Source organism: Sceloporus occidentalis, unplaced genomic scaffold, assembly GCF_023333645.1.
Source record: "Sceloporus occidentalis isolate IW3139 unplaced genomic scaffold, rSceOcc1.0.p SCAF_10, whole genome shotgun sequence".
NCBI lineage: Eukaryota > Metazoa > Chordata > Lepidosauria > Squamata > Phrynosomatidae > Sceloporus > Sceloporus occidentalis.
The window spans coordinates 30,932,318-30,959,800 of NW_028316990.1; the positions used below are offsets into that span (position 1 = coordinate 30,932,318).

General features: G+C 41.2%; 2 protein-coding genes and 1 long non-coding RNA gene across 8 annotated transcripts in view; 2 read left to right on the plus strand and 1 right to left on the minus strand.

The window, feature by feature from the left end:
* The window catches only part of LOC149306326 (F-box/LRR-repeat protein 16-like), a 45,642-nt gene extending 36,865 nt beyond the window's left edge, over window positions 1-8,777 (plus strand). The window contains exons 4-6 of the mRNA XM_089540462.1: window positions 2,311-2,395; window positions 2,671-2,734; window positions 3,746-8,777. Coding sequence (XP_089396588.1) covers window positions 2,311-2,395; window positions 2,671-2,734; window positions 3,746-3,894 — 298 coding nt within the window. The 3' untranslated portion in view covers window positions 3,895-8,777. The remainder of the gene's footprint in view (window positions 1-2,310; window positions 2,396-2,670; window positions 2,735-3,745) is intronic.
* LOC149306327 (uncharacterized) lies at window positions 246-17,470 on the minus strand. Of its 5 annotated transcripts, none has more exons than XR_016282498.1 (5): window positions 17,278-17,470; window positions 13,067-14,456; window positions 8,771-8,861; window positions 7,915-8,042; window positions 246-607 (listed from the first exon to the last, which is right to left on the minus strand). It is a non-coding gene; the product is annotated as an uncharacterized LOC149306327 (long non-coding RNA). The 5 variants fall into 5 exon arrangements; XR_016282494.1 differs by having other exon boundaries at window positions 246-611; window positions 17,278-17,469; XR_016282495.1 differs by lacking the exon at window positions 17,278-17,470 and adding an exon at window positions 17,177-17,259 and having other exon boundaries at window positions 246-611.
* On the plus strand, window positions 16,992-27,442 carry LOC149306328 (GATOR2 complex protein WDR24). 2 transcript variants are annotated; one of them, XM_089540458.1, is made up of 10 exons: window positions 16,992-17,137; window positions 19,038-19,912; window positions 20,788-20,965; window positions 21,229-21,910; window positions 22,350-22,465; window positions 23,475-23,596; window positions 23,751-23,855; window positions 23,938-24,275; window positions 25,627-25,811; window positions 26,877-27,442. In XM_089540458.1, the coding sequence occupies exons 2-10, from the start codon at window positions 19,432-19,434 to the stop codon at window positions 27,043-27,045; spliced, it is 2,376 nt and encodes a 791-aa protein (XP_089396584.1). In that variant the 5' UTR covers window positions 16,992-17,137; window positions 19,038-19,431; the 3' UTR covers window positions 27,046-27,442. The 2 variants fall into 2 exon arrangements, with proteins under 2 accessions (XP_089396584.1, XP_089396585.1); XM_089540459.1 differs by having other exon boundaries at window positions 19,042-19,912.
* The last annotated feature ends 41 nt before the right edge of the window (window positions 27,443-27,483 follow it).

Sequence of the window (27,483 nt, forward strand, 5' to 3'; positions counted from 1 at the left end):
AAAACACATATTTCCAATGGTCTTAAGGACCGAGACACCACAAATTTATGGTTGGGGGTCACCACAACATGAAAAACTGTATTAAAGGGTCGCGGCATTAGGAAGGTTGAGAACCACTGCTCTAGAAAGTCTGTGATGCCAAGTTCAGAGACAGTGTCGTTACGGCAGGGGCCATAGAGGCAAATTGAGAACCTTATTGCATGAGAAGAAAAAATAAGTACAGTACCACCCAAAATCCACAAAAACATGATACCTTTATTGGGCCAACCAAAATGCACATTATACAAGCTTTCAAAAGTCCACTGGCTTCTTCATCAGGCAAAGGTATTAAAAATCATACAGGAGAAAGAAAGCGGAGGGGAACTGATGTTAGTCATAGCCCTACATTTGTTCAAGATGTTGAGGTTGTTGTCATCATTTCGGATGGTATGGAAGGATATTCATGCAGATGGGCCCATCCTCCTCCTTCTGGCCATGTGAACTTTTCCCCAAATTCAGTTTGGCATCTAGAAATGCTTTCTCTTCTTCTCTATCATCAGTATTGCCAGTAAAACTATGATAATCCAACACTGCCTCCTTGTGACTTATCAAAGCATCAGCAGGGAATCTGTCTGGAGATAAAGAGGCATACATGTAACATGTCCAAACGCATCTGAGGAAGTAGACTGAAGTCTACAAAAGCTCCTGCTGCCAACTTTGTTCTTTCCGTTAATCTCAAAGGTGCTACAAGATCTCTCTCTACATACTGATTCAACAGACTAACATGGCTATATCTTTGAATGTCATAACTGTTTGCAAAGGGTATGGTTCTCCCGTGAATATCCTGGAAAAATCATGTAATTACATGAAACGATTTCACACAGCGTTGCACAAAACCTGCTATTAAAGTGGTCACAAAAAGAAGCATTAACACGCATCTTTTTACTTGGGGTTTCAGCGACAATGCATTTCCGATATCACTTTATTTGCGCAAGTGCGTGTGATAATCCCTCGTGCCATTTTTGCTTTATTTGTAGGATGCTTTCAATGCGTTTTAATCTCTCTTTAATGCCGAAATTAGCCCCAGTGTGATAAACAGGTATCTTGTGGTGGTGATGCTGCAGACACACAGTTCTGGGACATGCTCTCTCATTTTGACACTCCTCTCTCTCTCTCTCTCTCTCTCTCTCTCTTTGTGCCACCATCTTCCCTCTCTCACTCACTTTTTCTCTTTCTGTCTCTGCCATGCACACACAAAACCCACAAAAAAACTATGGATGCCGGCCATCAAATCCTTCGACTTCACATATTTCTAAATAGCTCACCAAACAAAATCCCAGGATTCCATAGGACATAGTTAGAATGGCATCAAAGCACTACAGATGTGTAACGTGGCTACCCACCGTCCCTTTCTTTGGGCTCCCCTTTTCCTCCTCTCTTTACACAGCATGTTAGTGCATAAGTACATTCTGACCTTTTATGGCATTGTATCTTATTGTATTTTAAACTTTTTAAATATTGTTATAAGGCGCCTCAATCTCATTGGAGAGGCAGGGTATAAATAAATTTATTATTATTATTATTATTATTATTATTATTATTATTTGAAGTCAAAGGCTTTCATGGCCAGCATCCATAGTTTTTTGTGGGGGGTTTTTTGGGGCTATGTGGCCATGTTCTAGAAGAGTTTATTCTGAAGATGCCAGCCACAGATGCTGGCGAAACGTCAGGAATAAACTCTTCTAGAACATGGCCACATAGCCCAAAAAACCCACAAAAATGTATTATTATTATTACACATTTTCTTTTGACCTATCTCACAAAGTTCTCATACACATGCTGTTTTCATATTGCTGTCTAGTTAAGCAAGGACTATATTTGCATACGCAGGAAAGGACAAGCTAATCGCACAATCCACATCTTCTGTTTGGCCTTTTCAGCTATGGCTTTATTACCCACAACCTTCGTCTTGCTATGGTCTTTTCTGCCTTTGTCCGCCTCAGAACCATCCACGGTTATTCCAAAAAGATATTAAATTCCAAAAAGCGAACCTTGATTTTGCTATTTTATACAAGAGACACCATTTCACTATGCCATTATGTTTGATGGGACTTGAGCATCCGTGGATTTTGGTATCCATGGGGGGGGGGGTCCTGGAACCAAACTCCAGTGGATACCAAGGGCCTACTGTATTGAAAAATGATCCGCACCGGGTATCAAATATACTAGCTCTGCCACTGTCTACCCTGATTGAAAAATTCCCTCTTTCTTCTCCCATTCACAGTTGAATATTTTCTGCTGACCGCTGTGATTTCTCCACCGTTCTTGCAGGTGTGTACGGATCACGGACACCGGACTCAGTTACCTGTCCACTATGTCATCCCTTAGGAACTTATATCTCCGCTGGTGCTGCCAGGTAGGTAATGGAGAGTCGGCTCATTCTTTGGGTGTTCGCTCTGATAGCAATAAAAAAGGCAAAAAAGGCAAGGCTGCATCTCCACTACAGAAATAAGGCCATTTAACACTACATTAACTGCCATGGCTCCATCCTACGGAATTCTGGGATTTGTCATTTGTTGTGATTCCAAAGAAGGCTAAAATATTGCTTATGACTACAAATCCTAGAATCCATCCATCCATTTACGAGCCATTCATTTTTGCTCACAGTGCTGCCTTCTCTGATCTTTACAGGTTCAAGATTTTGGCCTGAAGCATTTGCTGGGAATGAGAAGTTTACGCCTCCTCTCTCTTGCAGGTGAGAACGAAACATGGGAAACCTTTTCCCGAAAGTTAAAAGGTGTCATTTTTGTCGACTTTCTGTTCGATTTATTTTCACGTTATTATTTGGAAGAAACATCATCTGAAAAACATCCCGCATTTGCGGGGTTTTTTTCTTACTTTTAAATCCTGTTTCTGCCCGGGATTCGCCTAGTGTGATCAGGTCCTAAGTAAGTTGGCAGTATGGGCTTTTGGAGACTTAAGTCTACTTCCTCAGATGCATTTAATGTATCTGAGGAAGTAGATGCATCTACGAAAGCTCATGCTGCCAACTTCTTTCTTTAATAAGGGGCTGTACAGATGGGTGGCACGCAGGTGCCCCTGTACTGGCTGGATCGAGGCCGTGGCAACCGCACGCCGTGGCCCCAGTTCCACCTACGGACAGCAAAAAAGGAGCTGCAAAAAACTTGTCTACAAACACTCATGCTGCCAACTTCTTTCTTTACTTAGTCTCAAAGGTGCTACCAGAGTTCCCTACATGCTATGAACAAAGTTTTGCTTTTGGGAATATTTCAGAGTTCAGGATTCAGGATAAGGATGTCTAAGGAATTTATCAAACAAGGGGAATTGGAAGTATAATCCAATGGCAATCTGGACGCAATCATGGGGTTAGACGTGTGATAGACTACCACATGCAATTTCAGGCAATGGGAAGCTATTTTCAGGTAATGGGAAGTCAGTCCGAACGCAATCTTGGAGTTTCACGTTACTGTGTGATAGACTACCACATGCAATTTCAGGCAATGGCAAGCTATTTTCGGGCAATGGGAAGTCAGGTCGAGCGCAATTCGAATTCATATAAATTTGCTGAACTAGCGAATTCGCGTGAATGCATTTTGGCCCCACTTTCTTTTCTTTCGAAATTAAGAGAAATTCTTCCCGTGTGATAAACTCCTAAGTGATGCCTGTAGCGATGTCTAAGATTTTAGGCAACTGTATGAGAGGTGGCTTCTCACTCACTGGGTACTTTTTGCTTTTGCTTTTCCAGGCTGTCCTCTGCTGACCACCACTGGACTTTCAGGCCTTGTCCAGCTTCAAGACCTAGAAGAGCTGGAGTTGACTAACTGCCCTGGAGCCACTCCAGAGCTTTTCAAGTATTTCTCCCAGCACCTGCCCCGTTGCATGGTGATCGAGTAAGCAGCTCCCTGGAAGAATTTGACCAACGTCTGGAGCCAAGTCCTCCAATCCCAACCCAGCACTGACCAACCAATCAGAGTCATGGTTTTATTTATTCATTTAATATATATATAAATATATATATATATATAAATATAAATATATATATACTATATAGCTTTTCTTTTCCGGGAGAGAGGCTATGACTGAACCCACACACACATTCACAGAGAAAACAATGTAAAGTGCGATGAACAATGAACAAAGAACTAGATGATGACAACGCACTTGGTGGGTATGTCCACGTCCTGCAAGGACATGGCCACGGCAACATGGATGAATTCCCTCCTCAAGTTTGTAAATCCCTATGCCTCTGTCATCTCCCGTCTTCCTTGTAGTGATCTGTCCTGAAGTCTTAATTTTTGGAAAGAAACAAAAAAATGACGATGCTTAAAACACACAAAAAATAAGAACAAATGAAAGAAGTATAGACAAACGAACAAGAAACTGCAATGGCAGATTGGTGAGTTGGTGGGCATGCCATTGCCACCCAGTGCTGGATCAATGCGGTTTTCGCCCAGACGTTTCATGTCACGGTGGATAGAAGTTCGCCTGTTCCCCAACCCTAACCAGGGTGGGTTGTGAGGCAAGATTAAGGGGCAAGTCCTCTTGAAGGTTTTCCCAGGTACGGATCCTGTACGGTTGAGCCTGCTGTGGAAATGGTCGCCGTCGTTCATGTTTGAGGCGGAAAGTTACAGAGAAACGAGGAGAGCCCTCCTGAGAAAGGAGATGCATGGGATGAAGGATGGATGGAGCACCTCTGGATGCAAATAGGCTTTGCTTCTGAATTCCAGGAAACTGACGCTGCAGCAAAGTGTTCCTAAAGGGAAACAGTGGCGCAAAAAAGAATGCACAAGGAAATTGGTGGATGCTGCAAAAGAAATCCTTGAAGCTTGTCTTGGAGACGCTTGGGAGTTTGGGATCCTGAAAGTGAAGCGGATTGCCAGCTGGCGTTTGCATTCATCGGAAGAACAGACCAAGGAGAAAACTTTCCCAGGAAAATATAGGTTTAACACACTCACCTGAACAATCCTGGCTGACCTTTACGGTCGTGCGGTGATACCCGGCAGACAGTGTCTGCCTTCTTTTGTTTCCATTTTTTTTAAATTTGGTTTTAATTTTTAAATCCTTCTTTTGCTAACAAATAAGGTTTTTTTCTTCTCCCCCTTTCTCCTCTCTTCAGAACAAAACCGGCAGCCTTTGCATGCTAGCTTGCTTCTGTCTTGTTGTAAGGTAGACTCTGGGTCCTGCTTCGGCTGGGCAGGGATCCGGGTGGCAGTTTCAACCCCAGCTTGGCTTTGTCTGTCCCACTGTAAAACTGATGTGGCATTGTATTCCATCCATATTTCCATTGATCAAGACATGGGATTTTAGCTGATGGCGTCCTGCTCCTGCCCAGTGGAGATAGAGGCATCTTCTTCCTTACACTTCCTTTTCTCTAGCTGATTACAGACCAGTCATAACCTGCCCTCTCTTTCCTCAACCCTACCACCAGCAAGGGGCTCTGTGGTGTATATTCTCCTCTCATCCTCTATTGGGCCAAGAATATGGAGCAGTTCTTTGATTATACTTGGCTCGCTCCATGTCGCATGCGCTGAGTTGCTTCTACAAGCCCCTATTGTTGCAAAGGAGGTGGTCAACTCCAATACAGCTCAGCACCTAGGCGATCATTTTCTGCCTTCATCCACTAGCAAACATGGAGATGGACAGGACCTGGATGGGCACAGCCCATTGAGCTGTATCGAGGTGGAGTCAGGAAAACAGGGCATCTTGAGCCACTGCTTGCATGCTTTGGATGAGCAGCGCTTGCCCGCTGTCACACCTCGCTTTAGTGCCTGTGCATTTGGGGCCTCTAGGCTGCTTTAAAAGATAAAGGAAGAAGCCCTCTCGCCGGGTGTGGGAGGGTGTCCACCCATGCGGCGTTAAACACGCCCGCCTTTCTTCTTTCAAAGAATATGCCTGAGCACTGGGTGCCTTCTCTCCTTGAGTGGTAGAAATATCACTGCCTGTTTGCTGCCCTGTGCAAATAGACTTCCCTAGGAGTAAGTCCGATTGAATGCAGGGCCCTTACATCTAAGTCAATATGCTTAGAATGTATGGAAAACAATGACAACCATGCGCTGTGTCATGCTGACTTGTATAAGATGGGAGGGGGATCAGAAGAGAGTTTTCAGGGCCAAATATATTTTGGTGCCTTCCTGGCATCTTGTTGAACTTGGCAGGGGTAAGGGTAGCTGCCTTTCCTCTCCAAGGGTCTCCCAGGTGGTTCTCATCCCATTTCCTTGCTTTGTACAAGTGGAACAAGTACAGGAAGGCACATTTACAACATAGGGAAATTAATGCCATATTATTACATCCACTGGTATGAAGCATGGGAAAGGGGGGTTGCGGTTGTCACCAGACCTCAGGCCACATTGTCCCAAAGTCCTGCAAAAGGAGGGCCGTGTTTCCTTCTAGTGGGTTCGCCAGGTGCTCATAGAACCCCAGTGCCCAAAACAACTGCCTGAACCACCTATTGGTTTGATCCAGCCCCAAATGTTTTACTCTTTAACACTGTGCAGGTTTCCACTTCATGGGTGTTTTGGTGGCCTTCTCATTTTTTGTTACAGTTTGGGAAGGGGACTCAGCAGTATTTAACCTGCCCTGACATTGTACAGCAAGTCCCTGTAGCTCACCATTCCCCAGTATGGTCACTGTGTTGGGACTACAATTCCTGTCCTCCAGGTATGATGGCTGGGGATTACTGGAGCTCTTGTCCAACACATCTGGAGGAGACCAAGTTGGGGGAGGCTGCCTTAGCTCTTCCAGCAGTTAAGCCATCATCCCCAACACCAGCAAAATGAGACCACAGGCACTGTCCACCTTCTCCCTTTTGAGTCTTCCCAACATCACCGCTACCGCTCTCTGTCCAGGGCTTGATATAAGCCAAGCTTCAACACTGGTAATACATTTACATTGATATTATTTTTAGTAAAGAAGAATAGCATCCTCCCCATCGCTTCAGTCCCTGCTCCCCACTTGAACAGTACTCCAAACTATGGTCTTATTTACCTATGAAAAATATATATATCAAAAATACTATGAAACCATTTTAATGCATATATTTAAAAAGTAATTTTCTTTCCAAAATGATATAGAGCATAAGACGATCCATTCTGGATCAGGCCTATCTAGCCCAGCAGTCTTTCCACAAAAGGACGACCCTTGTCTATAGGAAACCCAGATGCTGGACATAAATGCAACAACAGCTCATGTTCTCTAGAAACTGGAGTTAAGAGGCATTCTTCCTCTAAAATTTAAGGGAATATATATCCATTGGGACTAGTAGCCACTGATAGCCCTCATCCTCGAAGGACTTACCTTTTTGTAAAGCAAGGATCACTAATTCCTGGGGTCATGCATTCCACAGTTTACTTATGTGAGGTGCAAGGAGTGCCTCTTTTTACCTCTCCTAAATCTCACACCTTTCAGCTTCAGCAGAAGACCCTCGTTGGGTTCCAGTATTACGAGAAAAACAAAAGATACCTCTCATCTAATCTCTTTAGGGAATGGCATGTACAGTAAATCAACCTTAGTTTGCTGGAGGTGAAATAATTCTACCAACGATTGAAAGAGTTGCTGTTTAGTATTGGAATTCTAGCTAAGTCATTCATCAAACTTTGGAAATGCTTCCTCCAGGGCTTCAGTTTTTGAGATTCGATAGCTTGAAGGCCAGTTGGAGGATGAAAGATTCTGGGAGTTTTGATCCCCTAAAGTAACATTACTAGGCTCTCGTCATTATGGGGGACTATTTAAATGAGTATTACCATGTTAGGTTTCATAATACTTCTTAGCATAATCCATCACTAGACCAGGAGTGCATATATCCAACATTTCCCAGATGAAAATCGCAGCTAAGGAACAAACAAGCGTGGTCAAGATTGCAAAATTAACAGTGAAGAAGCACACAAGCGAGGAGGGGCTGCAGCAGTTTGCTTTTACCTGAGTATCCTAGGAACAGTAATATCCTATTCCTCATGTCCTCTCTCTCCATCTGAGTTAAAACTACTCGGTTTTAAGGGCAAACTGCTTTTTCCACTTTGAATTCAGATTGCAGCTACGGAAGTAAGCTGAGGACAAGTGGGGAAAGTAAAATTGGGACAGTCTGGGAATGCGGATACAACTGTACAATTGAATCATATGTACATCATGTAGAAAGCAATGTGGTATAGACAGATGGCATCAAAACTTGTACACACACTGCTTTTTGGATGCTTCCATAATTCCAATCCGAGAATTTTAAATGACTGCAGCTTCCCTTAACTTGGATTGGAAGTCGATGGAGGATTCTTAAATGATTTTTCTAACAAGAAATTATAATAAATAATAATAAAATTATTTATATCCCGTCTCTCGCAACGGATTGAGGTGGGTTCTCTCAATTTAAACAACTGGTTGTCTCTTCAAAACCTTTTAAAAGTTATTTTAGATTCTGAATGTATTTTTGAATACATTCTAAATTCAGGTAATAAACAAGGCTTAATCATGCTCAGGGTAGACCCATTGATTTCATTGCTTAAATCTTACTCATTTGTAGTGGTTTCAGTGGGTCTCCTCTATACACAACCACACAAAGATCCAACCCATAGATAAAGTAAATATGAGTTCAATAGTAGAATCTAGGTGTCCAACAGATTCTCTAGTGCAGAAAACGGAGGGGCAAGTGTAGTGTATATTTTAAAAAGAAACCAAATAACCTCCAAGTGGGGTTCTTATAATACATAACTCTATTCTATAGTAATATGGTGGCATTAAGAATTGCATTTGCTCCGGTTAATAAAGGAAAAAACATGCATACCTGCAGATGCTCTATATGCATACCAGTCTCCAAGTGCTGAAGGACAGGTTTGATCCCGCATATATCAGTCCGAAATTAAACACATTTCTGTCTGTTGAGGAAAGGCGCCAAAGTGACTTACGGTTACAGAAAAACATAATAAATCAAGTGCTAGACTCTGTCTAAAATACATAATGACCTGCCTCCCATATTGCTTCAATATTATTATGGCTTAAGACTTCTGGGAACTGTTGTTTGGTAAGAGGCATACTATCAGTAAACGTGAGGCTAATATATGGCTAGTAGTCACAATTTAAATCTATTTTCTATGTTTTCTCTCCCCCCACCCAAAGCCATAGGTTGTTTTCTTGTCAATTATCACAATCATCATCATCATCATCATCATCATCATCATCATCATCTGTTCATGAAAACAATTTTAGGCAGCCATTACAGGAATTTCAGACACGCTGAAAAAGATTCCTGGCCAAGAAGAGTTGCTAAAGTAGTTTACACTGAGCTAGATGGATCTGACCACAATTAGGAATGAATGCATTACAAAGAAGTAATTAATTCCTTTGTGCAGCAACCAAGGCACAACAACCCAGTTAAACTACAATTGCGAGTAACCTTACTGCTGTTTGGATAGGCCTGTTCTTCAGTTACTTTTATAGTTCCAACAGGAAGGAATAGATCATTGCTTGGATGTGTTTTCTACAACAGGCCAGTGGCTTGCAGAATTTTTAAAAAAAGGTATCAAGAAGGAATAACTTAGTTACTTTTGAATAACGAATTATTTTTTAAATTCTTTTAAACTATCTAGTCTGAAGTCACTGTGAATCATAACAGCATTGAATTATTTTTGAAAAGTAACTTGTCAAGCTCTGGTTCTGAATGACGTTAGGCACCTTCCTCACCATGTTTGCAGCAAGGACTGCTGTGGATGAGGGTTAGGTCACAGACTTTGCATGCAAAAAGTGCTGTGTAAAGGGCCAGCTCCAGGTCTGAGAGACCCTGGGAGACAAGGTCATCTGCTATATATCCCTGCCATGTTGATAAGTAGCACTTTACAGCCGGCGTTTATAAATCCCTTATAACGTCCCCTATATAGCATTGTCCCAGGACATTTAGATTTAAAATATGGACTGGAAGCCAAGAGTGGGTACCAATACACTGACACTCCCTGCCAAAATTGCGGCTGCCCCAAAATGTCATGTGTTGATCCTTGAACCCATTCTTGGCACCTTCATGTTGGTCTAGGAAAGACCTCTGCTTCAAAACGGTGGAGAGCTGCTGCCAATGAAGGTGAGGCATGGAGGCTTAAAAGTTACTCTTTTTTCCAACTATAACACTTCCCAAACCCCCCAGCCATCATATCCAATGGTCTGGGAGCTGTAATCCAAAGAAGTCCCTTTCCCATGAGATGAACCAATGGTCTGTTGGGCAGCTTTCTATCTTCTATGGTGAGATTATTCCACAAAAGGGGCAGGTACATCGTATCACACTTTTCACCATCTCCACCCCATTTCTCCAAATCGGCTGTCACTAGAGACCCACAGGTTACTGTTGAGATGTGCGTAGGCCATAACGGTAGCCACAGGTGTTTGAAAATGCCTTTCTGTAAAAGCCCACATCAGAAACCTGATAGGACCCATGCTCATGCAGTTATGAACAAGGAGATATTGTAAAAAATCCCAACTTGATGTTAGGATCCAAAGAGCCGGAGAAGGGGAGGGAGGAACCGGTGTGGATCATTGTGCATGATGCGCTAGGGGGAAGACTCAACTTGTTTGTGAATCTTTTGCAAACAGGACCATCCATCCCAGCCAACCATCCTCCAAAAAACAAACAAACCCTATTGCTTGGGCAAAACGAACTGGCTCGGTTCGACCGCCGCACAGAGGCCTACTACTAAGCTTCTCCATCACCTAGCAGGACAAGAGCAACCGCGCAACCTGCCCTGGACTATCGGAGCTCCCACGGCACACGGCGGCCGACCAAACACATCCCACACCCATCGTTTTCTCAAGGATGTGCCTGGACGCCAGCTTCTTCATTTGTACGGGACTCACGGACAAAACTTGCTTTGACAACCACTTTTTTTACATTAGTACTTGAGTGCAAAGATTTTGTTGCCATAACATCTTTGTAAAGCTTTAAGCGGCCTATTTTTTTAGGATGACATTTGACAACCTCCTGCTCTTTCCGCCTGCCTTGCCTATCCTGCAGAACTGCATGATTGTTAGGGTTGGGTAAGTGTGGGAATCGGGGTGGGTTTCGGGGGGGCGGGAGGGAGGGAGGTCTTGCCTGTCGGGGGTCACAGATTGGGTTCCATGATTTAAAGTCCCTCCTTGAACTCTCCCGAAGCTTGATGGGAGAGAGGATTGGATTCAGTGATTCCCAAAGGGAAATGTATTTGAACATAGTATTCATTCGCTTCAGTTTTCTCAAAGGTTAGATCTCTGGAAAACTCTGCACATTGCCGAGACCGATGACGATGATGAGTTGAGTCTCCCTTATCCAGAACTCCAAAGTCTGAAATATTCCAAAATCCCAAATTGTCACATGGCTGGCTGAGATAGGGACAGATTTGCTTTCAATAGTTCAGTGTACGCAAAAATCAGTCTGCAAAGGGATCTTGTAGCACCTTTGAGACGAACTGAAAGAAAGAAGCTTGTTGCTTGCGGTTTCATAAACTTGAGTACATGCATCAAGTCTACAAAAAGCGCATGCTACCAACTTCTTTCTTTCATTGAGTCTCAGAAGTGCTGCAGGATCCTCCAGCGCAATGTTCAGAGTTTTCCATAGGCCACCTTTGAGACTATCACGAGGGAGAGGCAAGAAGGTTTGAGGTGGGGTGCAGAAGAAGAAGAAGCCATTGAGCAGAGAGTGCCTTCAGAAAGGGTGCATTTTTCCCCGCTGGAGCTTGGAGATGTCGCTTTTTCTTTTTTTAACTAGAACTCCCAGAATCCCCTGCCAGCACCATCAGCAACCACAAATGGCTATGGGATTCTGGGAGCTGTAGTCAAGGAAGTCATTTCCCCAAGTTCTAATATTTCTTTTTCTTTTTTCCTTATAAAAGATTGGGGTGCTGTCAAAATCGATTCTTGGACCAGATCTTTACAGAAATTTCCTTCTCTTGCTGGAGTCAAACATGAATATGGGTTGCAAGGGGACAGGGGTCACATTCCAAATAAGAAAATAAAGAGTAGATTTCCTAAATTTTTACATTTGCAAATGGCCACAGATAGCTGAAATAATATACTGTCATCATTGGTAGCATTGATGAAGGGCAAGGAAAAGGGGCAATGAGTGTAGTACAAATAGCCAAGATTTGGGTCAAGACGTCCTTGATCCACATCTCCATTTGCCATGGACTCACTCAATGGTCTCAGGCAGGTTACTCCCTCTCACCCTCAAACCACATCTTTACTACGGGGATACTACTACTAATAACACAGTGAGATGAACGTATGCAGTGCTTAGAGCATTCTAAGCCTTCAGGTTGTTCATGCGCTTCGAGAGGTTTATCGCATTCTTCCTGACCATCAATTCTCTCCCAGTCGTTTCCTGTTTAATTTTCATAGCTGTATCATTGCTAATATAATTCCCAAGACATTTTATTGTTCGTGTGGTGTGCCTTCAAGTTCTTTCTGACTTCAGGGGGATCCTAAGGCAAAGCAATCGTGGGCATTTCTTGACAAGGTTTGTTCAGAGGTTGACCATTGCCTATCTACCCAGTATTTAAAAATATGCTTATGTAGACTCAAGTCATCAGATGTCTTCAGATTCATCAGATCTCCAAATGCATCTGAGGAAGCAGACTGAAGTCTAGGAAAGCTCATGCTGCCAACGGCTTTCTTTGAGCGAGTCTCAAAAGTGCTACAAGATCTCTCTACATACTGTTAGGGAAGCAGTTAGGGAAGGGACTCTACCCAAAGTCACTGGACTAACAGATCTGAAAGTCAAACAGAACAAAGAAATAACTCTGGCCCTCACACCATTTTCCAGAGAGACGCAATCCCTCTAGTTAATATTGCATCAAGCCTATTAAAGGCATTATTAGTCTCTCTGCGGTGACATTGTTTTAATGCCACGTTTGTTACGGCCTTCATTGCCGCGGCAGTTTAAGGAGCGACCTTCAAGAAGTGCTAAAAATGCAAAGGACGCACGTGCAGTGTATTATTTCTTAAATAGTAAAATAGCCGAATTCAGAGGCAAAGTGGGAGCTTCCAGGGAGAAAGATGTTATGCTTTCTAGTAGTTTACATCAGAGGGAAAATATCAAAATGGTACCCTCTATTCAGACATTAATTACCATGAAGCAGAATCCATTGGGGCATTATTTTGGATTGAGCCAGGGCAGTTCAAGCAGTCTCAAACTGGATTATATCTGCAGTGTGTTCTGGACCAGACACTCCCAAATTCTCGACTGCATCTTCAAGGATGGGAGCTTTCTATCTCCATTGAATCACGCCATGTAAACAGGATCGAGGCAAATGGTCTGAAAGAGACAATAGAAAGAGGGAGGAATCAGATGGGAAAGAACTGAGTAAAAGAAGAGAAATGTGCTGAAGACTGGGGTATACAGTTGGCCACTTTCTGAGATGGTTGCAGCCTAGAAAAAAAGGCCATTATTCCCTCTTGTCCAATAAAATAACCAAATGGTTGGACAAGAGTCAGAGGATTAAAGCAGGAACAAGGTTTTATTTGGTTTGCAAATCAAAGGATGGCTAACATCGGAGTATTGTAACTCAGATCGGTCTTAGCAAAGAAATGACAGATTCTTAACCCTTTTTATAAATCGGGTTAATAATCCTAAATCATTACATTTAGAACGCAACAGATTTCAGCTTCTATACATTACAAATATCACAGAATAAGGTAATGCTAGCCACTATATTTGGATTCAACACATATCTTCTAACACACCTCAGACATATTAACCCAGAAAGGTACGGAAAAGGCAGAAAGCAGAACAGAATACATTCACAGAGAGAAATATTCCAACCTGTTATTCTTTGCAGAAATAGCATAATACAATCTCTTAACTGGCATCGGTTTCCTCACAAAGGAGATCGGAGTTTACCCTGTGAATATCCCAGGAATATGGCGAAATTACCAAAACGATTTCACACAAAGGTGACCATAAAGAAGCATTAACGCACATCTTTTTGCTTTAGGGATTTCAGGAACAATGCATTCCCGATATCACATTACTTGCGCCATTGTGTGCGATAATCATTCGCACAATTACCTGCTATTTCCGCTTTATTTGCGGGATGCTTTAAATGTGCTTTAATCTCTCTTCAATGCTGAAATTATCCCCAGTGTGATAAACTTAGACAAAAGCATTTTTTTTCTGCTACTCTCAGCTAAAGACGTCTTTTAGAGATAGCAATTCAATACTAAGAAATCAGGACTAACACAATAGCAATATCCTAAATTACTCATATTCTGGGATGTGGTCAATAGGGCTGACTCCATTTTCTGCAAGAGTTCCAACAATGTAATGTCTTGGTCCAAATTTCGACCACAATCCATCCGGAGCGTCTTTCGTGCCAGCCACGCAAATGTGAATTGCGCAGTGATTTCGCGATGCTTTGCACGGGAGACATCTCCGGTGGGTTGTGTTTTCTTGTCCCCGTAGCACCCCTGGTTTAAAAAGCGTCCACTGGTCCAAAGTATTAGTTTTAAAAACATTGAAGCTGTGATGTTTCAAATGAATATAAAAGGGGGAAAAGGGGGGGAGTGGGGAAGAATAAAATAAAGTTAAATCCTGAAAATCATTTTCTTACTGTACATACAAGCCTCCTTCTCCTGTATATTCTGAAGATATAACCTTATATTTGGTAAGTGTTTCTTGTGCTATTTTACCACGTGCTCTGTTTATAAAAATATATATTAAAAATTTAAAAATACCAAACAACTAGATATTATTATTATTTTCAAACCACCATCATAGTTTACTATTTAATATCTATCTGTCTATCTATCTATCTATCTATCTATCTATCTATCTATCTATCTTCAACAGTTTTTCTGCACCAGCTCCTGATATTCTGAGAACGGAGGGGAAATGTTAAGGGAAATGTCTACATTATTTCCTATCTGCTTTTTGTTCCAACCGGACCAACTTTCTTTCTGCCTTATTTTTATCTGGAATTTTATTTCCAGACCGCTTATTTGTTTAGTTGACGCCATCTCATAGTCCTAAAATAGCAAAGGAAATCCTAGGGGAGACAAGGAAGGAAGTTGGGATATATGCATGATAGAATATATCTACTAGAAAAGTATGGAAGAGTGATAATGATGAGTAATTTAAGTAAGAATAGATGGATGGTTAAGTAAGTGGAGGAAGGTTTGAGTAAGTGATGGAAGGTTTGAATAAGTGTGAAAGTAAGAAGAGGAGAGAGAAAGTGAAGGAATGGGTGAGAATGAACGTTTACATCTCATATACGTAACATGAAACCTACAGGTAAGTAAAATATTAATCTATATTGTCTCTCTCTGGCTTTTCTTCACGAACGAAGATTCAGGAATATTGATTACATATATCAGGACAAAAATATAGAATTCTCTCCTTCTTCATTACGTCTCCTTGTTCCTATATGAACTCTTCTATATTGATTTATTTATTGCCATCTTCTGATTTGATGTGGCAATTTAAAATACATTGTTCTTGCTGATTGACTTTATTTATATCACAACACCTCTTGCGACTTATGTCTATTACCCACTTACTATCATTTGTCTACAAGCATTTTACGTTACTTCTATATGTGCTATTCGGCATCTTTATTGGTGAGGGAATCAGAGGGCATGCTATCAAATTTGCAGATGACACCAAATGAGGGGGAGTAGCTAATACCCCCAGAGGAAAGGATCAAAATTCAAGAAGACCTGAATAGACTAGAAAGCTGGGCCAAAGCTAACAAAATGAAATTCAGAACAGAGAAATGTAAGGCACTGCACTTAGGATGGAAAAATGAAATGCACAGATATTGGATGGCAGATACATGGCTTAAGGAGGCTTATATGTGTGAAAGGGACCTAGGAGTCCAAGTAGACCATAAGTTGAACATTGAGTCAGCAGTGTGACGCAGCAGCTAAAAAGGCCAATGCAATTCTAGGCTGCATCAATAGAAGTATAGTGTCTAGATGAAGGGAAGTAACAGTGCCACTCTATTCTGCTTCGGTCAAGCCCCACTTGGAATAATATTGTGTCCAGTTCTGGGAACCACAATTCAAAAAGGATGTGGAGAAAATGAAGCCATGTGTCCAAAGGAAGGCGACTAAAATGGTGGTCTGGAAACCATGAAGCCTTATGAGGAGAGACTTAGGGAGCTGGGGATGTTTAGCCTGGGGAAGAGATGGTTCAGAGGTGATAAGAGGTAATGATAGCCCTGTTTTGGTCTTCCGCTACCAGAAGCCCCAGTTAGTTTGGCCAACAGTATGGAATTCTGGGAAATGAAGTCCAAAGGCAAACAAGCAATCAAATAAACAGTATGGAATTCTGGGAAATGAAGTCCAAAGGCAAACAAATAAACAGTATGGAATTCTGGGAAATGAAGTCCAAAGGCAAACAAATAAACAGTATGGAATTCTGGGAAATGAAGTCCAAAGGCAAACAAGCAATCAAATAAACAGTATGGAATTCTGGGAAATGAAGTCCAAAGGCAAACAAATAAACAGTATGGAATTCTGGGAAATGAAGTCCAAAGGCAAACAAATAAACAGTATGGAATTCTGGGAAATGAAGTCCAAAGGCAAACAAGCAATCAAATAAACAGTATGGAATTCTGGGAAATGAAGTCCAAAGGCAAACAAGCAAACAAATAAACAGTATGGAATTCTGGGAAATGAAGTCCAAAGGCAAACAAATAAACAGTATGGAATTCTGGGAAATGAAGTCCAAAATAAAATTATGGAATTCTGGGAACTGAAGTCCAAAAAAAAAGGAACAGTAAGAAATTCTGGGAACTAAAGTTTAAAAAAAAAGACAGTATGAAATTCTGAGAACTGAAGTCCCACTCAAAAGGAGCAAACGAGTATTAATTCTAGGAACTAAAGTCCTCCCAAAAGACAGTATGGAATTCTGGGAACTGAAGTCCAAAAAACCCCAATATGGGATGGAGGCCTAAAGTTTGGGGCCCAGAGGCCCCCTCAGGCAGCGCAATGGCGTCCTCTCCGGTCCCTGGAGGCTGAGGGGCCAATGGGGCGGAGCAGGGCAGGCCGAGAGGCGAGGGCGGAGCGGGGAAGGCCGGGGACGGAAGGGGCAGGCCAGCTGAGAGAGGACGGATGGCGGGTTTCGGCCGAGGAAGAGAGCGACGAGGGCCCGGTTCCGTCGCCCGAAAGCCCGGCTGCGGCTAGGCCTCAGACGCGTGAGGTGAGTGAGGCCTAACTTTTACCTCACGGACGGTTTTACCTCAACACGGCCTTTAATTCTGAGGGAGCTAGACTAGGCCTCAAGCCTCGCCGCGAGTGAAAGGGGAAGAGAGAGGAGGGACTGGGGTTGGTTTAATTAACTCTTATTCCGTTTTCATTCCGTTTTCTAAACGTGAGGGGCTTCTGTGCTTCGGGGGAACAGTTGTGTTTGTCGTTGCGCACTCGAGTCAAGTAGTTCCCGACTTAACGGGGACTCTTTTTTTTCAGCGGTCCCCAAACTACTGTTGGACTTCAGCTCCCAGAGTCCCAGGCTATTGGCCGACGCGGTTGAGGCTTCTGGGAGATGGAGTCCAAAGTCTCTTAAAGGGCACCGTTTGGGTACCACTGTTAAACGTCGCTATTCCACTTTAACTGCTCTGACTGCCTCCTCCTGTTACATTTTGGGTTTTGTAGTTCATTGAGGCCTCAGAGCTCGCTGGCTGAATGTGCTAAATGCCCCTTCCTGAACTACAAGTCCCAGGATGCAACAGGAGGCAGCCAGAGCAGTTAAAGTGGAAGAGCAATGTTTTAAGAGTGTATGTGATAATCTCTTTATTTAAAGGCGAGTTTATTTTAAATTATTTTAAATAAATAATAAATATTACACACACACACATATATATATAATATTTATTATTTATTTAAAACAATAAATAACACACACACATATATATATAATAGTTATTTTTATATAATATATATAATAGTTATTATTTATTTAAAACAATAAATAACATATATATATATAATATTTATTTTGTATAATACTGTATATATATATTTATTGTTTATTTAAAATAAATGACATATATATAATATTTATTTTTATATAATATATATATAATATTATTTATTTAAAATAATAAGTTATATATATATAATATTTATTTTTATATAATATATAATATTTATTATTTATTTAAAATAATACATTATATATATATATAATATGTATATATATTATTTATTTAAAATAATAAATTACATATATATATATATATATATATATAATTTTATATAATATATATATATATTATTTATTTAAAACAATAAATAACACACACATATATATAATAGTTATTTTTATATAATATATATAATATTTATTATTTATTTAAAACAATAAATAACATATATATAATATTTATTTTGTATAATATATCTATATATTGTTTATTTAAAATAATAAATAACACATATATAATATTTATTTTTATATAATATATATATATAATATTATTTATTTAAAATAATAAGTTATATATATAATATTTATTTTTATATAGTATATATAATATTTATTATTTATTTAAAATAATACATTACATATATATATAAAATATTTATTTTATATAATATATATATATATTTATTTAAAATAATAAATTACATATATATATATATATATATATATAATTTTATATAATATATATATACTGTATAATATTTATTATTTATTTAAAATAATAAATTACATATATATATATAATATTTATTTTTATATAATATATATATAAGAGCAGTGTTTTATGAGTGCAGTGTGATAATCTTATTGAAAGGCTGTATTATTTAAAATAATAAATTATATAAATATATAATGTATAATATAAATAATATTTATTTTAATATTATATATATTATTGCTTATTTCCAGGATTTATATCCCGCTGTTCTCCCACAGTGAGATTCAAGGCGGGTTACAATATATTTTAAAAAGACAAAGCTAAAACATTTGATTACAAAAGTTAAAAAATAATAATGATTACATACCACTAAACATAAAACATAGATTTAAAACTTTTATCCTCATCCATATTTTTCTCACTCCTTATATGCGTTGTGTTGCTGTGTTTCCTTCCCAGACAGTTCTGCCCTATGCCAGTTGGATTTCTCCAGTCAGAAGCTTTCTTGGAAGCAGAAAATCTTCACCCAATCTTTCCTTGAAGTAGAAGGAAATACCTTTGACATATCACTGAGAGGTTTCAATGGGAGATAACAAGGACTGCTGAATAAACTTTAGGTACAGATTTGAAGTGATTGCAATTGACTGTGTTAACAATAACATCTGTGCGATTAAGCGACAGCTTCTGCTTAGGTTAAGATGGCGCCCACATCTGCGCAGAGACTCCTCTGACATTCTGGATTGTAAGGATAAGCAGCCCACCGAATTTATTTTAGTTTTATAATGGTGTGTTTCAAGGTATAGTTGTAGGCACTCTTTCTCTGCGATCATAAGGAAATTTAGGGAAGGCAAGCATGGAGAAAATGGCTAGGGTGACCACTGCCCTTGGTGGCAATACCATTACTGGACGGACCATGTTCTGCCACCTGGATGCCCCTTCCAATGCCATTAGCGTATGTCGCGACGCAGCCCAGGTGGTCGTCGCTGGACGCAACATATTTAAGATCTACTCCATAGAAGAAGACCAGTTTGTAGAGAAGCTGAACTTGCGCGTGGGCCGCAAACCATCTCTGAACTTCAGCTGTGCTGACGTAGTATGGCATCAGATGGATGAGAACTTGCTGGCCACAGCAGCCACCAACGGCGTCGTCGTGACCTGGAACCTCGGCAAGCCGTCCCGGAACAAGCAGGACCAGCTCTTCACGGAACACAAGCGGACGGTCAACAAGGTGTGCTTCCATCCAACAGAAGTGTACATGCTTCTCAGTGGCTCCCAGGACGGCTACATGAAATGTTTTGACTTGCGCAAGAAAGATTCTGTGAGCACATTCTCAGGTAAGGTCTTGGTTCTTTGTGTGTCTGGCTCTTCTCATTTCAGCAACGGATCAGAACCATTGCCTTTCCTCCTAGACAAAAGGCTCTCTCTCTCTCTCTCACCACCTTTTTGCAAATGCCTTCATTCCTTCCACAGATTCAGGTTAACAGAATTAAGGCTAAAGCTGCTCTGAGAGCCTTTAGAACTGAAGGACAGGGTATAAATACTGTAAATAATAATGATAAAGTTAGGCTTTAATAAATAGTAAATCTCAGGAACAGAATGGTAATCAATTACCCAGTATATGTACAAAAATGGGTAAAATGAAAAGGATATCAATAGATAAAGACATGATACATGAACAAATTACAAATATATGAGATAGATCGAGCACTATAAAAGATGGCCAAGAAAAGACTGGGATTAAGGAAATACAACCGAAATGGGAAGCTCATGTAATGAACAATGTGTATTTTAAACTACATATGTATTGTAGGCATAACATAAATAAAGATATTAAAAAATAAAAGGGAAATGTAATTATTTTAAAGCTTCCACTTACTGGGCAGCAGTCACTCAGTATGGGAAGTCTGGTTTTCCAGAATGAATTGGGTGTGTGCATTCAGCCTATTTGTTACCCCATTGCTCTTCCTTGCTGTTGTAACTGCTAAACAAACAAGGGGATCTTGCAGCACCTTTTGAGACTGACTGAAGGAAAGACGTTTGTAGAATAAGCTAGGTCTACTTCATCTTTGGACACTAGGACGAGTTTACTTAGCATATTGTCTGAACTGGGATTTCTTGTCTGCTGTGCCTCTGATAAGCCAGAATTGCAGGCCAGCGTCTGCCAAATGTGAGACTTGCTGAACATGTTGCCTCTTGCCTCCTCCTTCAGGACAGTCAGAAAGTGTGCGCGATGTCCAGTTTAGCATACGGGATTACTTTACGTTTGCTGCAACTTTTGAGAATGGTAACGTTCAGCTGTGGGATATCCGCCGTCCAGACCGCTATGAAAGGATGTTCACAGCCCACAATGGTCCTGTATTCTGTTGTGACTGGCATCCAGAGGACAGGTATGGGCAGATGGTGTTGGTTACCCCCATCCCAAATTATTGTTCCTGGTCTTCGTGAATCCTTGTCTTGTCCCTTTCTTCTTTTGTTAACTGTCTTTGTCCTTCTTTCACCTTTGACTTGATAGACAAACAGTCCCTTGAAAATTAACCTTTTAAAAACTGACTACTCAGTTAAAGGTTTCTTGTGCAGTTTTTAATTTTTAAATCATTCTAGAAAACTGGTTTCTTGATCTTGAATTTTCTCTATGCTGCCTTTCCACTAGAGGTTGGTTGGCCACAGGGGGCCGAGATAAGATGGTGAAGGTCTGGGACATGAATACCAACCGGGCCAAAGAGATCTACTGTGTACAGACAATAGCTTCTGTGGCAAGGGTCAAGTGGAGGCCTGAATGCAAGCACCACATTGCCACATGCTCTATGATGGTGGACCACAACATCTACGTGTGGGACATACGCCGCCCTTTCATTCCCTCAGCCATGTTCGAAGAGCACAAAGATGTCACCACAGGGATTGTGTGGCGTCATCTCCATGATCCTTACTTCCTCCTGTCTGGCTCCAAGGATAGCACTCTTTACCAGCATATCTTCAAGGATGCTAGCCAGCCGATTGACCGGGCTAACCCTGAAGGGCTTTGCTATAGCCTCTTTGGGGACTTGGCTTTTGCTGCCAAAGAGAGCCTCATCTCCTCTGATTCTAATCGTAAACCTTATATTGGTGACCGACGACATCCTATTTTCTTCAAGCGCAAATTAGACCCCACAGAGCAGTTTGAATTCATCTCATCTTCCAGCGCCTTGAGTGTCTTCGAAGCAGAAACAGAGTGTGATGCTGGCAGCATGGACTGGTTTGTGCAGACTGCCAAACAGTATGTGCTGACAGGGAGACCGCTGGCAGAGTTGTGTGACCATAATGCCAAAGTAGCCAAGGAGCTCAAACGCAACCAGGTAAGGGCTGAAGCTGTTCAGCTACATGTCATGGACACACTCTTATACTGCAAAGAATTGGGGTGGGTAGGGATATTACCTTAAACTGGAGGAGTGTCACCACTATGCTGCCTTCTGATTGTAGAAGCTGATACTCTGGAAGTCTCTTCCTTTATGCCTGAAGAAGGCTGTGAGACTGAAGAGTATACACTCCATTGCCGACCATTACAAGCTCCCAATCTCATAACCTGGGATGGGGCTAGGAGGTTACTATCACATGAAGTGAAAGGCTTGTGTCTGGGCCCTCTGCTGTCTTGCAAGGACTTACAATGACTGTTTTATGATGGATGCTAACTCATGTGCTTTCTCCTTGTGTTGCATATGCTTCTGCTCCTTTTCCTTAGCTATAAAACATGTCTGCTGGTTGTTAACCCTTCCTCTTTTTTCTCTCTTTTGCCAGGTTGCTCAGACATGGACAATGCTCCGAGTTATTTACTCTAGCCCTAGTACAGTATCCACAGCAAACTTAAACCACAGTATAGGAAAGACTAGTTCCAGCCTTCCACTCATGAATAGGTAAAGTGGGGGAGCAGGGGACCATTTCATCATTTTTGAACTTGACATGGTTGTGAGTTGTGAAATATAATTTATACCAGCCCTCCCCTACCTGTTACCTCCCAAATGTTGACTGGTGATGATGGGAATTGTGGTCCAGCTCATATCTGGAGGTCATTAAGTTGTAGAAAGCTGATGTAAATGCAGTTGGTCTGACAGATAAACAGTATGGGAGGTTTTTATTTACACATGCTGGTGCCAAATGGATCAGAGAAGGTATTAATCTGGATAACAATCTGAAGTATCGAATTTCTGTTTTGTCTGCTTATGTGAGGGTGTGAGAGAGAATTAACAATTTTAATAAAGAAATAGACCAAATTTTGTAATGTCAGGTTTGTCTCTTTCAGAACTGGCAAATCAGTGTAGAATATGCATGCACTCATGTAGAGATGTCCATGATGGAGAGTAGGCATAAGGAATCTCTGCTTCAGCAATTGAATGAGAAAAGATGGCAAACCTGTCCAGAAGGAAGTGTTGGGTTGGGTTACTACTATAGGAGGGAGCTTGATCAAGAAGCATTGGCTTGATGAGTCTAGAGGGTAGATAATATGAATTGTAGAAATTTCTGGATTAGTTGAGGGTTTGTGTTTGTGTTTTTTTACATGTATTCAATTTACAGAGTTTCTTTAACCCCAAATGGTCTCTCCTTGCACTTTTTGAATTAGTTATTTTTTAAATCATGTTGCTGGAAATATGGGTATTTCCATTACAACAGAGATGTAAATCTTCTTTTAAAAACAAAAATTATTTTTGATAAATCCAAATACATTACTATTCTTCTTTTGATGTTCATATGTAATATAAGGTGGCTTTAGTAGCAGTGAGAAAAACCGAATTAAAAAGTATGTGGTACTGTTTATGTTTTCTTGGTCATAAGAAGTAGAGAGGTATGGCTGAGAGGAAGCTGAGAGCAGGGATACAGGCATCTGATTTTGCCAGGGACTGACACAGATCTTTGCTTTCCTCCCAGCTTTAACTTAAAAGATATTTCCTCTGGAATAGGCAGCGAGTCAAGGCTGGAGCGGAACAAGGGAGAGGGCCGCCCTGAAAATATCCTCATGGATTCTTCCTCTACTTTGATCAATAATGATGGTAAGGACAGGGATGGAGAAGGAGCACATAACTATACCTATAATCCTGCTTAGACAAGGTAGAACATGCATCCCTCCAAGCCTGCATGCTATTTACGAATTGATAAGAATTCTTTCACATTTCTATCTCTGTTTGCTTTTTATTTTCTGTCTAGAGAATGAAGAAACTGAAGGAAGTGACGTCCCCGCAGATTATCTTCTTGGGGATGTGGAAGGAGATGAAGATGACCTGTACATGATGGACCATGAAAATCCCCACAGTAAGTTTCTTCCTTGGGACTTTTGCTGAGTAGGATTGCTAGATCGTTCCCTGTGTTCTCATGGATCCCTGTACTTTTACAGCTGAGGAACAGGAGTACATCCTTCCTCAGGAGGGTTTTCCTTTGCGTCACGAGATTGTGGACAACCCCTCTGCACTGGACCACCTGCAGGACAAAGCAGACTCCCCCCACGTCAGTGGCAACGAGGCAGAGACTGTTTCCCTGACACCTGTGGAGTCTTTCTCCCTCATTTCCATCTCTCACTCCCTGTATGAGAACCGCCTGCCTGCCGACTTCTTCAGCCCCATTGTTCGCAACATGTTGCTCTTCTATGCTGAACAGGGGGATGTGCAAATGGCTGTGTCCGTGCTTATTGTATTGGGGGATCGCATCCGGAAGGAGATTGACGACCAGGCACAGGTACCTCTGTATTCTGTGATGCAGGTTCAGGGATACCAAACCCCACATCCCATGGGGGGGCAGCTGTCAATTCTGTTGCTTCTCTTAGCTATTGTTTATTCATCCGCCCTCTCCTCTGTGAGCAAGGACGTACTGCATGCTGATGCTCATTCATGTGCTGGATAAATTAGCAGATGATATTAGCCATGCAAGTAGGAGCAAATGAATGACCATTGACAACAGCAGTGACAGGGAGAAGGATGTGGGCCCCCACTGAGACCATTTTGTCCACAACCCCCAGAAGCCTGGAACTGTAATTGTGTGGTCTTGGCCCAAGGTGTGGAAGCAGATGTTCCTTGGAAAGGCTTTGGGGTGGGTATTAGGGGAGCAAATCTAAATACAAACAGTCCAGTCTCCCCCTTCAAGATGCCTTTCTCTGTGTATCCCTTGGCTAGGAACAGTCCTACCAGACTGCTAGCATGTTAGAGCCCAGCTTCCTTACTTTCTTTTCTCTCCCTCCATGAGAAAATGCAAGGTGGACAATGGGGAAACGTTGTACTCTAGCTTTTGCTTATTTTAGATATGACCTGCTTATAGAACATACACTTAAAAATGTGAGAAGTAGGAAAAATCTCAGACTTCTTGTGCCTTTCACTGGTTTTGAGCTTCAGTGCTTCTCAGGCTTTTTGATGTGGGAAACTGACAAATGTTCCCCCCAGTAACATATTTATGCCCATGTCTCAGGGACTGGCACTGATCTAGAGAGCATCACTTTGAGTTGAAATGATTTGTAGCACTCTGGTTGACAAATTCTCGGACAGCTTAACCAATCAGAAAGGTTTGGATATGATGGAAGATAAGTAAGAGGATGTTAGAACGAAGCAGATTCTTGGACATGTTCTTCAGTACACACAATGCCATTGCCTTACTGAAGCCATGCAGGTCTCGAGTTGGTCTGCATCTGCCTAGGACCCCTTTGTGTTCTGAATTCCTGTCCTTTACCTTGGGAAGCACTGTTTCTGCTAATGTTAATCCTTATAGCAAAATGACGTTTATACACCTGGTAGGCATTTTTAAGATGAAAACAAAGCCAGGACTAACTTAGGATTTGTTATCAACAGAGTAATGTACATAGAAGTGTAATGCTCAAATACATATGAATTTTGCAGTTCATTTTTCAACTGTATTAGAAGTTTCTCCTAGCCGTCAGTGCCTCTGTTGTTGTTGTTTTTAACTGTTTAAACAAAATGGCAGGATAACACATATTTCAGTAAATAAATAAATAGTGGAGGAAAATGAGGCCCAAAAGAAGGATTACAAGAGATCTTTGGAAGCTTGTATGAAACTATGTGCCTGTCTTAAATTCCAACAGGAACATTGGTACACCTCCTATATTGACCTGCTCCAGCGATTCCAGCTATGGAACATTTCCAATGAAGTCATCAAACTAAGTACTTGCAGAGCCATCAACTGCCTCAACCAGGCCTCCACTACCCTGCATATTAACTGCAGCAACTGCAAACGGCCTATGAGCAACAAGGGATGGATCTGTGACAGGTGAGACATGCATGAAGAGTTTGTGACATACTGGAAAATCATAAACACATGAAATCACTTATTCTGAGACAGTCATCTGGTGCTTCTAGCATTCCAGTATTGTCGATTGACAGTGGCTCTTTCACTACAGGCAGAGATCTGTACTAACCTTGGTACCCAAGGCTATTTTAAAACAGAGGTTGAATCCATCTGGAACCCATGTATGATCCCTTAGGCGAGCAATGCTTTGCATAGGCATTTCTTGATAAATCTTCCCTTAGTTGTAATACTTTTGCTGTTATAAGTTGCATGTTCACAGCAGCTTGACTGGATGACATGAAATCATAAAGCCGGAAGAGAATAAAAACATAGACATTTTACCTCTTTGCTGCACAGCAGCCTATTCAGTGATTAGTCTCCATCCGAAAATAAACCCATGGAATTAGTCTAGGCTGCAATATGCCATGTTATATAAGAGCCTGTAAAAAGAATAAGACATCTCCAAACTCAAGCAGCTTGCAGTGATTGCTGTAGTATAACGAATGTTATAATTTAGCATGATTATGATCTGCCAGGTGCTTGATGACAGTAAGAAGGCAGCTAAAATGTGTTTCCTCTTGATGGGTTTCCATCTGTCCATGGGTGGTGTGCTCTGTGGATCACTGTCGTGCATGCCTGATCTTGAAAGTATCTTTTTCAAATAGCCACCTGATCTATTTCTGTGGCGAACATATTACATCCAAAGTCTAACTGCAACCTGATTTAATGCTTAATTTCAGCAGGGCATGCTCCGATGGCTAGAAAGACTGCATCTCTCGCATGAGAAGCTCAGGTGGTTCTTTGCATACCATTTTAATCTCATTTTAGCACATCCTGTGAAGTAGGTTAGGCTGAGATACAGGAACTGGCCCATGATTGCCCAATGTTCAATCATGGATGAATGAGGAGTCTTACTTCTCCTAGTCTAACTGGCTCTTTGAGGCACACATTGATTTGTTCGCATATTTATCTGAGTTGCATTTGACAGGTAAAATAGCCTCTTCTATTTTTTTCCTCCTGTTGATTTTACTCTCTCGTCTCTCACAGATGTCGACAGTGTGCCAGCATGTGTGCTGTGTGTCACCACGTGGTGAAAGGCCTGTTTGTGTGGTGCCAGGGCTGCAGTCATGGTGGCCATCTGCAGCACATCATGAAATGGCTGGAGAGCAGCTCCCATTGCCCAGCAGGATGTGGACACCTTTGTGAATACACCTGAAGCAAATGGAGCGTGTTGTCTGCTGGAAAGCAAAACTTGTTTCAGTGGCAGCATAGAATGGGAACTGAAACTGTGTTTGTGGGAGGCATTAGAGCTCACCATTGTCAATGTGCTGAACAACTGCATGCGAGAGTTTGGTGCTTCAGATGCTAAGAAGGGGAAGGCATCTTCAATGCTTCGTGAAAGACAGTGAAACTTCTGATTCTCAGGTGATTTTTCTGGAAAGTTTCACCTGGTCACAGTCTTCTATTTATTTTTTTACTGCTGTGTAAACAGTTTTTGTTAACCACATTTCTACACAAACCTGCTTCTTAGTAAGTCAAGAGAGTAGCAGGGAGCTTTCACCAATTTTTATACTGAATTAAAAGTGCAGAATAAACTTTACTGATTGCTGTAACCATTTGAGGACTCTGTGCTTGGTAGGAAACTGATATTTAA